The 12862-nt window shown below is 44.3% G+C and overlaps 1 protein-coding gene across 7 annotated transcripts in view; it reads left to right on the plus strand.

Annotated features, from left to right (window-relative positions):
* Positions 1–12862, plus strand: part of PHKA1 (phosphorylase kinase regulatory subunit alpha 1) — a gene marked incomplete at both ends in the record, with an annotated part of 102788 nt that overhangs the window by 65049 nt on the left and 24877 nt on the right. For 5 of the 7 annotated variants that reach the window (XM_080719348.1, XM_080719346.1, XM_080719349.1 and 2 more), the window contains 4 exons: positions 1765–1931; positions 5381–5557; positions 7112–7203; positions 7761–7900. In XM_080719348.1, coding sequence (XP_080575474.1) covers positions 1765–1931; positions 5381–5557; positions 7112–7203; positions 7761–7900 — 576 coding nt within the window. The remainder of the gene's footprint in view (positions 1–1764; positions 1932–5380; positions 5558–7111; positions 7204–7760; positions 7901–12862) is intronic. The other 2 variants (XM_080719351.1, XM_080719352.1) reach the window with 1 other exon arrangement.

Raw genomic sequence — 12862 nt, forward strand, 5'->3', positions numbered from 1 at the left:
TCAGAACTAACCAATTATCCCAGTAACATTCGTTTCATGACTTTTTTGATCCAACCAAAGGTCACATCTTTATTTGTTCTATCTCTTTGATGTCTTTTAAGCTTATCCTAGATTATTTCCTCCAGCATTTTGTTAGTCCTTCTCAATAATTTCATCAAATGTTGAAGAATGCAAGTCAGTCGTTTTGCAAGAAGTCTCTCAACCTGGATTTGTCCTGTCGTTTTCTCCGATTCTATTCAGGTTATATGTTTCTGGCAGGCATACCCCTGTGGATGTTGAGTCCTGTTTTAATTTAGGATGTTTGGGATGGAGAGCACCCGTTCAAAATGATGAAGAGAGACACGAGAAGGAAGTAAAGATTTGCTACCGACTGGTCTGGAGTTGGTAGATAGCATGCATGCCTGGAAGCCCCATATTACAGAGGCCAGGAAGTCCAGGGGAATGGCATGGGGGAGGAGGAGAGAGAGAGAGATGGGCCGAGGAAACAGAATTGCTAAGAATCCACAAGAGTTCTCAGGGCATCATCTCAGGAGGCAGATGAGATTGGTTTGTTACATTCTTGGAGATGTTAACCTTGATTATTTGGCTAAAGCTGTGTCTTCCTAATTTCTGCATATCTTTCCCCTAACTGTCTTTGATCAAATGGTGTTCTCTTCCATTGATTCTTGTATGAATCACTTATTACTATTGGAATTATAAAACAGTGTATCCGTGTTTCTGTTACTTTCTGTTCATTAATTAGCTGGAATTCTTATGTATGGAAAGGCTTTCTGTTCTACTCTTTTATAGCTTAGTATCCACAGAGATTCACAAACTATTTTATTCAGTATGTCATTATCTTTCCCTACCATTATTTTGTGTGGTACTGGGGATTGAATCAGGATTGTTCTAACTCTGTGCCGCATCTCCAGCCTTTTCTTCTTATGTTGAAACAGTCTTGTAAAGTAACCGCATTGGCCTTGAACCTACGATCCTCCTGTCCCAGCCTCACGTGGACGGGAGTCATTGGTATGCACCTTCACGTGCAACGCATTCCTATCCTTATTTATTTCAATTTTCATGTTATATAATGTCTGGCTATTGGTAGCCCCTTCATGTTGGCTTCCTTAGAAAATTATTACTAATGCCGGGTGCTGTGGCACATGCCCATAATCCTGTTACTTGTGAGGCTGAGACAGGAGGATCCCAGTTTTGAGGTCAGCCTCAGCAACTTGGCAAGACCCTGCTCCAAAATAAAAAAATACAGTAGGACTGGGGTATAGATGAGGAGCAAAACACCTCTGGGTTTGACTCCCAGTACTACAGAAAAAAAATTGTTACTATTGACTTTACATGTGAGTTTTATAATTGGCTTTACAAGTAGGGAAGTATATTGCTTATAATCTAATGTAAAGTATGACATTTTCAAGTATCATTTTTCTGTTCAAACGCTATTGAGGGGCTATTATTATGACATGCCGAGTTGGTTGTCATATACCTCCGTTATCTCCTGGCTCCTCCAATGGCCAAGGCAAATTCTTACTAGGCATGGGGGATAGTCGGCAACAACCTATGGCAGTGGATGAGAGGAAATGTGACTGACCGGTGGACTGTGAACCCATCACTGTAGCTTTTACTAACAGTCCTCTACACACTTCATGTGAACATTATGCCTGGTGTCAGCCACTCCACAAAGCATGCTAGGTATTCTTTATCACTAAGATTGCATTGTTTTAAAACGGATCTCCCCTGATGTTTGTTTTCTGTGCACCCTCCAATCGTCAGGGTTCAAACGGGTAAGTTGTCAGAGTTCCTGACGACGTCCTGCTGCACACACTTGAGCTTCATGGACCCTGGACCTGAGGGGAAGCTGTACAGTGAAGATTATGACGACAACTATGATGAGCTGGAGTCCGGCGACTGGATGGACGGCTTTGATTCAGCCAGGAATGGTAGGGAGGTGCCCTAGAGCACTGGCTGCCTGGACAAGAATACAAAATCTTGCTTAGCGTCACCCTTAATACTCTACGCTGCCAGCAGTCTCACTCCCCTCTAATCCACCTAGATTTCTTCTCTTGTTTGGCTGGACTTTTCACCCCTCTCCTTGCCTTCTGTTTCTGGTCTAATACCGCCATGGTGATTGTGGGGTATGTATGTGGCCTGTCCTGTACTAAGGTTAGGGAAGATTCCTCTCCTGGCATTTGAAGTGACTGGTCATTTGGAAGCGGGAGCAAACAGTGGCGAGTGGGAGATATTTCATCAAGTCTGTAGAAAAATTATACATATACACTGCTGCCTTTTGACTCCAAGAATATAAACTATGAACTTTAACTGGAGTGCTCTGTAGATAATAGCAGAGAGGGATTTGGGAATCTTTGGGAGTCTGTGTAGAGCTCATAAAGGCCTGTTTGGTAGCTGGGTGCGGTGGCGCACCCCTCTAATCCCAGGACATGCTAGGCTGATACAGAAGGCTTGCAGGTTCGAGGCAAGCACATGGTAATTTAATGATTCCCTATTTCAAGATAAAAAGTAAAAAGGCCAGGGCATGTAGCTCAGGGATAGAGCACCCCTGGGCTCAAACCCCAGTACTACCAACAATGCCCACTGCTTTCATAGTAAAACTAAACACATTATGCGCAGCCAAGTCCAAATCTCTCTAGCTGCTGGGAAAACAGAGATGACAGAGTGAGAATGCATCGAGGGGGCATGAAGGAAACATGGCTGAAGCCAGTCGTGGTGGCGCACACCTGCCATGTCAACTATTCAGGGCGCTGAGCTGGAGGGTCACAAGTTAGAGGCCATCCAGCTGCAACCTAGCAAGACGCTTTCTTGAAACACACACACACTCACACACACACACAAGCACTAGGGAGCCGTATAGCTCAGTGGCAGAGCACTCCTGAGTTTAATCCCCAGTACGGTAAGAAAAAAGAAGCCAAAACACGGCCCTACAGCTCAAGATACTGAAGTATGCAGGACAAGCATTACATCCTCATTACATCCTCAGGATCCCAAAGAGAGAAAGTCCATTAAAGAGAATGGCTTTCATGCTATCTAAAACTTGGTCTGCCTCCTTTCACTGTCTGAGTGTTTAACTCTTTGCCTTGTATCTTAAGCAGTTAATTTCTTTAACTTAGGAGTGATATGCTAGAGAAAATATAATACATGTGCTTTCCTCACTGAGGTACCAAGCACCGTCTCATATCCGACAAAACAACACATTAGCAGTCAGAAGTACTGTTTTCTTCTTTGGGCTCTTGTTCGGGCTCTGTATTTGCTTACTGCGTTCCTGTACATTCACTGAGAATTCATTTTTGTAAAATATAAAATGTTTGAATTTCTTTGTTGAAAAAGCACATGAAATGCAAGGCATTTCTGTCATTAGTAATAATCAAAGTCATGAATCATGCCTCTTTTGTCATAGAATACTTTGAAAACGAGATGACAATGATAGCCTGTTGTGATCGTTGATTGGCAGTTGTGATGCTTATCCACTCCCTTGAATTTCATTGTAAAATACCTATGTTAGTACTGTATGAGTGTACTTGATCTTACAGCATCCGGGGTCCCTTGCCCTCCCCTGGTGTACTCACCAGGGCTCCATTTCTGGGCTCGTTGTTTGCTCCGGTAGAGCGCATCTCTCCCTATTCTCCATAATCCTTCAGTCAAGAACCTGGATTGTCTTCCAGGATAACATCTTTGTCATTAAGATGTCACTGAATATGAGTTCTATTTTTACAGCTTTTCTAGTTCCCATTAGTCACATCAGAGCACAGAAAGGCATCTAGAGAAGCTGAGCATGATGGTGCATGCCTGTAAAACCAGAACTTAGGAGGCTGAGAAAGGAGGATGAGGATCCCACTTTCAAGGCCAGCCTCAGCAATTTAGCAAAACCCTCAGCAACTTAGAGAGACCTTGTTTCAAAATGAAAAAAAAAATGTAAAAGTAGTAGCATATGTGTTTAATCTCAGTACTTGGGATGCTGAGACGGGAGTACCACAGGTTCGAGGACATCCTCAGCAACTCCGCAAGACCCTGTTTCGAATAAAAAAATAAAATAAGGCTTGGGGGGTGTAGCTCAGAGTGAGGACACCTCTAGGCTCAATCCCTAGTAACACACAAACACACACACACACACACACACACACACACAAACTGGAGATATAGTTTGCAGGTAGGATGCCCTCGGGTTCTGGCCCTCATACAAAGAAAAAGGAAGCATTAGCAGCAGCAGCTGCTGCGTGCATTGGTGCGCACCTGTAACCCCAGTATCTGGGAGGCTGAACCTGATGGCAGCAGCGATGTAGTGAGGCTTTCAGAGGCTAGCGAGGCCCAGTCTACCCCCAAACACACACATAAGCCACCTGAGGATCTTCCAGAATCAGATAATGTGTGACTTCAGTACCGGTGCAGCAGTGTCCTTCTCCAACTCTAAACATCCATAGCATATATCTATATTTTCCCATCATCTTTTATTCAGAGATGATATTATAGAACATGTATGGCGGAGGGGGAGCCGAGAGGATACGGACCAGCTCAATTTTTTCAGCAAAACTTAGCATCCAGTGCACTGTCTGGTATGGAGCACCAGGACATATTTGGTGAATCAATAAATCAATAAATGAGATGACCAAAAGGCCGCTGTGTGGCCAGGAGTCATTGTCCATCAGTGCCGGGAGAAAACGGTTTTCTGTTAGTAGTTGTCAAATCTACTTGCAGCTAGGCTCAGAGTTTGGTGGAAGGTTCTTGCCCTTCCCTGACCCTTCCTCACAAGAGTCTTCTCCTACGAGTGGGACTGAAAAGACCCTGCTCTCCTCCTCTAACAGTCGGATGACCGTCACGCACACATGTGCCCCGCACAGATTGTGCAGTGCCTGCTCTGCCCGTCCTAGAATAAGCTCAGACTAAAGCTTTGGAAAACTTTCCTCAACATTCTCACAGGAGAGCTGAAGAATCAGTGGGTCCTGGTGAGTGGCCACAGATTCTAAATATTTTAGGGGAACGCTGGGGATCGAACCCCAGGACGATCCGAGCTATACACACAGCCCTTTTTAGTTTTTTTGTTTCTTTTTGACGCAGGGTTTCACTAAGTTGTTGAGGGCCTCACTGAGTTGCTGAGGCTGTCCTTGAACCTGCATTCCTCCCGCTTCAGCCTCCCGCGTACTAGGATTAGAGGTGGACACTACCACGCCTGGCTGCACTCTCTAAATCTCAAATCTGTGAAGTCAGGTAATGACCACAAGCTTCTCGCCCACTTCCCACAGACACATTGAGCTAAAACCAACGTACTTCTGGTGCTGTGTTACGGGGCCAGGAGCCCGGCGCTCTGCTGGCAGGCTGGGGAGGACTGTGAAGAAACTAAACTGTTGATTTTCTCTCCCCTCCCCCACTCACCTTGCAGCTCTCGGTGGCACTGAAGTTGTTCACTACCTAGACCACCTTTTGGCACACACTGCCCCCCATCCTAAAGTAGCCCCTTCCTCACAGAAGGGAGGGCTCAGTCGGTTCCGAGCTGCTGTGCAAACAACCTGCGACTTAATGTCCTTGGTGAGCAAGGCCGAGGAGCTGCGTGTACAGAGTGAGTACTGCTGCCAGGACTCACTAGAGTCAGGTGCAGGGGACCCGAAGCCCAGGAGGGGCGGGGCACGGATTCCGGCCTCAGCGGGACTGGGCCGGTTCTCCGCTCTCTTCCCTGGCATACTGTTCAGCACCAGAACCCTATCAACCACTCACATATTTGCAAAACCAATGGGTTGGACACAAGCCAATGTGTCCAATGTACTAATGCTATGTAGTCCAGTTTAACTAGGACTATGGTAAGAAGAGGCGGAACAGGAGACAAGGGGCACGTTCCGATTTTACGTCAGTTAAAAAAATGCTAAGAAGGAACAGTTTGGAAAAATGATTCCTCTGCAACTAAGGGAAAGCACTGTGAGACTGTAACGGGATAGCCATGCGATGAAGGGGGAGTAGTGTCCCTAAAGCGAGGCACCGCTGGTCCCTTTCGGCGAGTTACAACTTTACACTCAGTTGTTCCTGCCCCATGATCTGTGTGTTCAACAGAGTCCTCATTCTTCACAGCTTTGCCATCCCCCTATGAGCAGTTCCCTCCTTCCATAATTTTGACTACACACTGCCGAGAGTTCCAGGGGTTCCTGAGAGTGTTCAGCGCCTCTGTGCATGAGAAGGGAGGAAGGGCTCCCTGGCCACACGTAGATGACCTGAAAGTGCCCAGTATTCACCTAACAAGAATGACTGAGATGCATGCTCTTGCCGCCTAAGATTTTATTCACCGTGACTAACTAAAGATATTAAAAGTGACCACCACGGAATCCATTAGCATTTCTAATAGGAAAAATCTTGCCTGCCCTTTGGGTGTGCTTCCTGGAGAGAGAGAGAGAGAGAGAGAGAGAGAGAGAGAGAGAGAGAGAGAGAGAGAGAGAGAGAGGCTTATGCCAAGAGATGAATATTACTCAATCATATTTCTGGGTTGTGAATCGGGAAACTTGAGCTTAATCCCACCTCTGCTGCTCCCTTGCTGGAATGTTTATTTGACCTCCGCATCTCTTTGAACCTATACAATGGTGAAAATGACAAGAGCCTGTCTCCTTAGAGGTTACAGTAAGTATTTTAACAGTCGACCATGAAGGAAAAGAAAAACTTAGGAATATCTCCGATCGGTCAGTCACTACATTGTTTTGATTCCCATAGAGGGTCATCCTGACATCTCTTCTCAGGGAAGTCCAGCCACTCGCCATCAGAGTTTCTCCTAGGAACGTGCAAAAGTATTAAATGCAACTGAGTTTTCTCTTTTGTGTGGTATGCTAGTAAACTTTCAGTGATAACAACATTGCAGTTGTGTTGCACTCATAAATTTAAGGCCTTATGTGCCCAGTTGATGGTACAACTTTAGAAAATCAACCCAAAAGGTACTTGTTAACAAATTCAACTTTCTTTAAAGGATCTAATAGTAGCCATATTTCTCCGCTTGGATATTACCAAGAAAGTAAAAATTTGCCATTTTGTTGTATAAGGAACTCACCCGTATGTGACCTTAATGTTGAGGTCAGCGGTGCTTTTTCCCTAATCTCCTAATTATCTAGCCTTCCTGATAAATGTCCCCCTCTTACAGATGTCCACATGTATCTTCCTACAAAGTTATTTCAGCCTTCCCGGCCTGCCTTCAACTTACTTGATTCACCTCAGTCCTCACAAGATGAGCAGGTACATGTGCCCAGAAGGTATCCTTGTCTACTCTTTGCCAAACTGTCATGCTTATGGAAGCTGATAGAACCAGCCGTCGTGGCTTCGCTCAGTAGGTGGTGGTAGGCGAGATGCTGCCCTGGTGAAGACAGGCGGCCATTGCAGGTCACTCTTCTGAGCTCTATTCTTTAGGACACAATTGAAAGTTGGACCAGTATTTGAATTAAGTGGCTGTTTGGACTTAAAAATCCTTTGTTTATGTAAACTGTGTTTATTTTGTGTATTACTGTGGCTTGAACCCAGGACCTTGGACATTGCTAGGCAAGTGCTCTACCACCGAGCTCCATCCCTACCCCTGCAGTTCACTCTTAAAGTGGACACGTTTTTCTAGTTAGCCTCTGAGAAAACGATTACCCTGTATAATACATCTCGACGGTCTTACTGCTTTTGCGATGCGTTTCACTGACAGAGAATTCTAATGGAGAAGATTGAAAGGTAGAAAGACGACTCATTCTAGGGCATCATTTAAGTTGGGCACTTGTGGACTGAATTTATTTTCATCGTTTCTCAAACTAAAGGTTCCCTCTGTTCGTGTAGAAATGCATCTTCCTAGAGACCAGTCTGGTGAGGTGGACTTTCAAGCACTGGTTTCACAGTTGAAGGAGACCTCGAGCTTACAGGAACAAGCTGATATCCTCTCCGTGCTGTACACTATGAAGTAAGTGATGGCTATTATCAGGATCCCTTTTTTTGTGGTACTGGGGGTGGAACCCAGGGGCTCTCCTGCCTCCGGGCTATCATCCCAGACCTATTTTATACTTTATTTAGAAACAGGGTCTCACTAAGTTGCTGAGAGCCTCACTAAGTAGCTGAGGCTGGCTTCGAACCCGTGCGATCCTCCGGTCTCAGCCTCCCAAGCGCTGGGATTACAAGCGTGCGCCCACCACGCTCAGCTTTCATCAGGATATTTTAAAGTTTGTCATATAAGGGAGGAAGTACAGCATAGTATCTTAGCTTTCTATTACTATAACAAATATTTAGGAAATCAGCTTATTAATAGAAAAAGGTTTTGGCCTGGCACGGTGGTGCTTGCCTATAATCCCAGTACTTGGGAGGCTTGAACAGGAGGAGGTTCCAGGCCAGCCTCAGCAACTTAGGCCTTCGGCAACATAGTGAGACTGTGCCTCAAAATAAAAGAATAAAATAGGGCTGGAGAAAGGACGGAAAGGAGGGGGAAGAAGGAAGGAAGAAGGGAAAATATGATTTTGTCTCAGTTCTAGAGGTTTCCATCCATGATCGGTTGACCTTGTGCTTTGGGTTCTGTGGTGAGGCAGCATATCACAGCAGCAGCAAGTGGAAAAACCATTCACCTCACAGCCAAGATGAGACAGACACACGCTCACAGATAGACAGACAGATTTAGGTCTTGTAATCCCTTTCAAGGGGTACTCCAATGACCTAAAGCCTCCCTGGGACTCACTTTTGTGTGTGTGTGTGTGTGTGTGTGTGTGTGTGTGTGTGTGTGTGCGTGCGTGTGTGCGTGTGTGTGGTACTGGGGGCGGAACCCAGAGGCTTTCTACCTCCAGGCTATACTCACTCCCAGACCTATTTTCTATTTTATTTGGAAACAGGGTCTCACTCAGTTGCTGAGAGTCTCATTAAGTAGCTGAGGCTGGCTTCGAGCCTGTGTGATCCTCCTGTCTCAAAAGTCAGGTTATGCCTACTTCATAAAGTTCTTGTAAACACCATCACTTGGTAATGTGCACAGATATATTCTTCACTCAAAAGAAAGAAGAATATAGGACAGAGGAACAAACATTTTCGAGAGTGTGCTTAAGTTTCAGGCACCCTATTTGTATCTCAAGCTCAGTATGTCCAAATTAAACTCCTCTTTCCTTTGCACCCTTCCCCTACACAAAGATGACCTCTTCTTCCTCCTCTGTTCCTGTTAAGGTAACCATGCGATACTTGGTGGGTCACCTCTCCTAAATTTGGTTCGAATGTCGAGACCAGTGATGCCCTGTACACACAACGAGGGCATGGACTGTGCCCCGTGCACACAGTGGAGACTAGAAAACCTTCTGGCATCTCCTACAAAAGCTCTGGCAAACAGGGAAAGAGTGGCTGGATTGGGAGTTTTGATTGGAGGGTGAGGCTGGAAGGAGGATTCTCAGTAGCACCAAAGGAAGCAGCACTTGAGCTTTCTGAGCAAGATGAAGCAAATACTTTTCTCCCACATCCCCCGGCTAAGTTCAGGACAGAACTTGCAAAACAATCATAGCAAAACACTGAAGAGACAACACGCAGACCATCCAAGGGTCTCAGGATCTGAGGTACAGGGTGCTGGGGAGGTCCCCGAATCTTGCTCTTCTTGATTGCTAGTAGAATTCTATTGTGTGTCTCTCCCATAATTTTGTGAGCCACTCATCTCTGAATGGACACCTAGGTTGCTTCCATAGTTTGGCTCCTAGAAATTGTGCTGCTATAAGCAGGGGTACACATATATTACTATCATATTCTGACTTGGAACCCTTTGCAAAGATACCCAGGAGTGGTGTAGCTCAATCGTATGGTGGATCCATTCCCGCTTTTATGAGGAATCTCCACACTGATCTGCATAGTAGCTGTACTAATTTGCAATCCCACCAACAGTGTAGAACAGTCCTGTTTCCCCACATCCTCGCCAGCATTTATTGTGGTTTGACTTCTTGATGATCGCCATTCTAATTGGGGTTAGATGGAATCTCTGTGTAGTTTCGATTTGCATCTTCCTGGTTGCTAATAGTGTTGAATATTTTCTCATGTATTTATTGGCCATTTATATTTCTTCTTTTGTGAAGCATCCATTTGTTTCAATTGGGTTAATAGACATATCGACCAATGGAACAGAAGATACAGAAACAGACCCACACACTTACAGCCAATTGATTTTCAACAAAAGTGCCCAGCATCGAAGAAAAGATAGCCTTTTCAACAAATGGTGTTGGGGAACTAGTTATCCATCTGTACAAAAAAAAAATGGAATGAAATTTCTTCCTCTCACCTTGCACAAGAGTCAACTCAAGGTGGATCAAAGACCTGAAAATTAGACCGGAGACTTAGAAATGGCTAGAGGAGGTCATAGGTCCCACACTCTAACATACAGGCACAGGTAGAAACTTCCTCAACAGGACCTCCAAAGCTCAGGAAATTAAAACAAGAATTAACAAATGAGATGGCACGAAACTAAAAAGTTTCTGCTCGTCCGAAGAATCCATCAAGGCCTAAAGAGAACGCCTCCAGAATGGGAGAAGATCTTAGCCAAACAGTCCTCTGATAGAGGACTAAAGTCTAGAATATACAAATTACTTAAAAGATTTCATACTAAAAGAACTAATAACCCAATAGGCAGTTGACATTTTAAATTCAGGATGCAGTGAAGGTCTACATATTGCATTTGGTCTGAAGTGCTTTGCAGTATGTCTTAAAGGCTTTTTACTATCTATTTTCTCTGTTTCTCTTTTTTCTTGACTATTGAGAACTGGGCTGTTGGTCCTGTAGAGTTTTCCACATTCTGCATTTTGTTTATTGCATCCTTGTGATGTTTAAACATATTCATCTCTCCTCTGTATCACCTGTAAATTGATAGGTCTAAAGACTTGAGAGGTCCAGGCTCAATATTTTTAGCATTTGTAAGTAGTGCTCCCATGATATCACACCAAGAGGCATCTACCTTTTGCATTTTTGTTTGTTTGTTTGTTTGTTTGTTTTGCCGTGATGTGGATTGAAGCCAGGGCCTTGCACATGCTAGGTAAATACTCTGCCAATGAGCTACACCTCCAATTCATGGTTGTTATTGGTTCTCTTTGTCATGTTAAGCCCTCTGACATTGTTACCCTGTTCTAGCCATTACCAAATTCCCCATTAGCTTTTCTCCTAGTGATTTTAGCAACTGTTGGTGGTCATTGCCCAGGTTTGTTATTTCATTAGGAGTTATTAATACTCGTGTCCTGATTCTACACAATGATCTAGAGGCATTCTACCTCTTATTCATACTCCCCACCCCCACCCCCTTTTCGGTTTTGAAACAGGGTCTCGCTAGGTTACTTAGGCTGGTCTTGAACCTGCAATCCTCCTGTGTCAAACCTCCCGAGTACTAGAATTACAGGCATGCACTGCCACTCCCAGCTGCAATTAGCTTTTTCTAAAATTTTTTATTGGTGAATTATATTCATACATCATATTGGGGTAAAAAACTTGTGTGGACATACATGTACACATCACTGCTTTAACCCTTACCCAATTCCCACCCCATTCTCTCCCCATCCCTACTTCCCTTGCTTGGCTTAGTGGTTGACTTTGATATGTTTAAGTACATTGTGTGTTTTAGAGATTTTCCTCTTCCCCCCTCCTTTCTCCTCCTTTAGGTTGTATTGTTTGCTCCTCTATAGGATTTCAACAGATGAATAGATTACAAAACTGTGGGATATGTACGCAGGGGAATTTTACTCAGCCATTAAAAAACCTCAAATACAATGACCTTTTTAAACTAAATCGAAAAGTCCCCCAAGTGCACTATCACTAGGAACTGCATTATGATGGGAGACTATAATGCCCCATAAGTACATAAAAATAAATAAATAAGTTGAAGCTAGGCATGGTGGTCCACACCTGTAATCCCAGCTACTTAGGAGGCTAAGGCAGGAGGATCACAAATTCAAGGCCAGCGTAGATAATTTAGTGAAGCCCTGTCTACAGGTAAAGAAATTAAATAAAGTAAAAAGGGGTAGGGTTGTAGCTCAGTGGTAGAGTGCTCCTGAGTTGAACCTCCACTTCCAAGACTGAAAAATAACCCAAGTCAACTTGGCGTGGTAGCAAGTACCTGTGGATCCAGGTAATTCCGAGGTTAAGGCAAGACTCAGATGGGTCATGGCCAGCCTGGACAACCTAGCAAGGCCTGATCTCAAAAGAACTAAACAACCAAATAACTAACCCTTCAGAAATCACTAACCCCAGCGTTTCTGCGGGACAGCACCTAGACACACAACCCCACCCCAGTCCCCCTGTCTCGCTCATACTTCCCTTGTTTTCTTCTCTTCTGGATGGCAGAGCCATTTACTGATCTTTTGCTTTGAGGTAATTCCCCTCTCATCAGCCTGTCCAGAGGCTACCCAGCAAAGCTTACTGTGTGAAACTTTTTGGTAAAGAAGTCATGGGTCTTTTTATTTATTTATTTATTTTGTGTGTGTGTGTGCAGTACTGGGGATGGAACCCAGAGGCATTCTACCCCAGAGTGACACCCCAGTCCTATTTTTTATTCTTTATTTTGAAGCAAGGTCTCACTGAGTTGCAAATGGCCTCACTAAGTAGTGGAGGCTGTCCACAAACCATGATCCATTCCCCACCTCAGCCTCCCAAATACCCTTTTGTTTTTTATTTTTATTTTGTTTGTTTATTTTGTTTTGCTTTATTTCATTTTTATTTTATTTTGTCTTGTTAGGTTGCTGACAGTCTTGCTAAGTTGCCAAGGCTGTCCTTGAACCTGTGATCCTCCCGTCTCCACCTCCAGAGTACTGGGATGACAGGCATGGGCCACCACACCCCGCTATATATCAGTTCTTAATTTCTTTTATTTCAAGTACTGTTATCTGTATGAATATTTGGATTATTTCCACCTTTTCTCTAGCATGAATAATGTAGA

The sequence above is a fragment of the Muscardinus avellanarius genome (genome assembly GCF_963383645.1).
Source record: "Muscardinus avellanarius genome assembly, chromosome: X".
Taxonomy (NCBI): domain Eukaryota; kingdom Metazoa; phylum Chordata; class Mammalia; order Rodentia; family Gliridae; genus Muscardinus; species Muscardinus avellanarius.